The 2196-nt window shown below is 23.8% G+C and overlaps 2 protein-coding genes across 2 annotated transcripts; one reads left to right on the top strand and one right to left on the bottom strand.

Moving 5' to 3' along the window:
- Nucleotides 1-51: 51 nt before the first annotated feature.
- Nucleotides 52-792, top strand: Chro.50343 (hypothetical protein). Its single annotated transcript, XM_660045.1, has 1 exon — nucleotides 52-792. The coding sequence occupies one exon, from the start codon at nucleotides 52-54 to the stop codon at nucleotides 790-792; it is 741 nt and encodes a 246-aa protein (XP_665137.1).
- A 92-nt stretch (nucleotides 793-884) lies between these two features.
- Chro.50342 (hypothetical protein) lies at nucleotides 885-2090 on the bottom strand. Its single annotated transcript, XM_660044.1, has 1 exon — nucleotides 885-2090. One exon carries the CDS (start codon nucleotides 2088-2090, stop codon nucleotides 885-887), a length of 1206 nt encoding a protein of 401 aa, XP_665136.1.
- Nucleotides 2091-2196: the final 106 nt, after the last annotated feature.

Genomic DNA, 2196 nt, shown 5'->3' with positions numbered 1-2196 from the left:
AAGAATTACTTTGAAAGTATCTTAGAATCTCTATAATAAATAAATCACGAGATGGAGTTTGAAATATCTTCAGCAAACATTAATGATCATGTAAAGTGTCAAATAAAGAAGANAACTAGTGATAATAGGAAAAATAGAAATTTCAAAAGCAATCAAGATTATTTAAATAATATTGGGCTTGGACCAACGCTTATCATTGATTGTGACTATGATGATAAGCTTTCGGATCGAAATCTCAAAAGTTTGGTTGTACAACTTAGTATTTCTTATTCTTGTATAAGAAAATCTAAAATCCCTTTAAAAATGATTATATGTGGTGTTTCTCAAAGACTTAAACAAGGATTATATAAAACATTGGCAGAATCATGGCTTGGAGTTGAAATATCAAGTGATAAAGTTAATAAAATAGTTTCTGATAGATATTCTGATAAAAATTCAAACTATGAGATAATTTATTTATCAGCAGATTCAAACAATGTATTAACTTCTAAGCAAGACCAAGATGAATATGGGAATTCATCAAATCAAGGATTTAATAACAAGCAAATATTTATTATAGGTGGAATAATTGACAGAAACAAATATAAAAATATTAGTAAACTTAGAGCTGAGGAGTTTAATATTAAAACTGCCAAACTACCAATTATAGAATCTGGAATGACTTTATGCTCAAATCAAGTGCTTACAGTTAATCATGTAATTGAATGTATTGTTAAATACAATGAGACTTGTAACTGGTATACAACTTTTGATTCAATTCTACCAAAAAGAAAAAAAGATAATACTAATTAATTATTATATTTTTAATGCATCTTGTACATATTGTGGTATAGATCTCAAATTCTAAAATTTAATTCAAGTTAATATAAATTTTTGAAATTAATTCAATGTAAAATATAATATTTTACTAAACTTACCGTTTTTTTAATAATATCCATACAATCAACTCTTAAATCAGAATTTGTTTCAATTAATTCATTGAATATTCCTTGAAATTCTATTTGGGGAAGTAAAATTAAACTTGGAAATATTGAAGCTTTATAATCACACCAAAGTTTTTGAATACAATGCTTTACTCCTCTCCAAGTTAAAGTATCCTCCCATACTTTGTAGTTTCTTATCAAAGAAGAAATAACAAATGATGAAATAAATGAACGAACTGTTGGTAAGTACATTACTGATAATACAAGAGTCCTTCCAAGTGTTCTTGGGAATACTGATTTTTCATCTTGAACAATCTTACCAATTACTGATGCAATAATTTCTGAATCAAATATTGGTGGATTACTCTGTGTTAATTCAAAGCAACAGTCTATTATGTCCACAGTCTTTTTCTTATCAACATAATTTACATCAGGATAACTGTATGATATTAATAATAATAATAAATCAGAGGATGAAATAACTTTATCTTTTTGGGCAAATGGATTTGTAACAATATTCTTGATACATTCTTTAATCATTGGTTTATCTGATTTACTAATTATTACAGGTAATAATTCTTTAATCTTTTGTAAATCATAATAACCAATTATCGGTATTATTATGTTAATATTTTGTGTATCTTTAAATATATTATATACTTTTAAGCAAAGTTCCAAATTACTGAAATTAATATTTCCGAGTATTTGAATAATAAAATCAAATAAATAATTATATTTTATATGATCGCTTGAATATATATCCAATATTCTTAAATATTCTTTTATTAAAATATCCAAATTACCATTTTCACTTGTATAATGATGTTTAAATAGTAAAATAATTTCCATAAATAGATTATTAAACAAATCTTTAATTTTATTTAACAATGTAAGTATGTTATGATCACTATTATGATTATTATCATTTCTTTTGATTTGTTGATTTTTATTTATTTCATCAACAATTCTTGAATATAATTTAAACAAATAATTTATCAAACATGGATATCGTAGACAATAGTATTTAAATAATAAACAAGAACGAGAAAATAAATCTTCAACATAACTTAAATATATTTTTTCAATATTTTGGCTATTATTTTCAATATTCTCTAAATTCATTGTTTCCATTAAAGTATCACTACCTTGATTTTGATCTATTACCATGCTTTGAATCCTTTCATTAACATTTGACTTGTTAAATTCATCTTCAAAATCTTTATCTTGTTCATTATCAAATCTTTTTTAAGTCCTACATTAAAGTGATTATAAA

This window comes from Cryptosporidium hominis (genome assembly GCF_000006425.1).
Source record: "Cryptosporidium hominis TU502 chromosome 5 CHRO015107, whole genome shotgun sequence".
Taxonomy (NCBI): Eukaryota; Apicomplexa; class Conoidasida; order Eucoccidiorida; family Cryptosporidiidae; genus Cryptosporidium; species Cryptosporidium hominis.
This window is presented reverse-complemented; position numbering and strand designations above follow the sequence as displayed.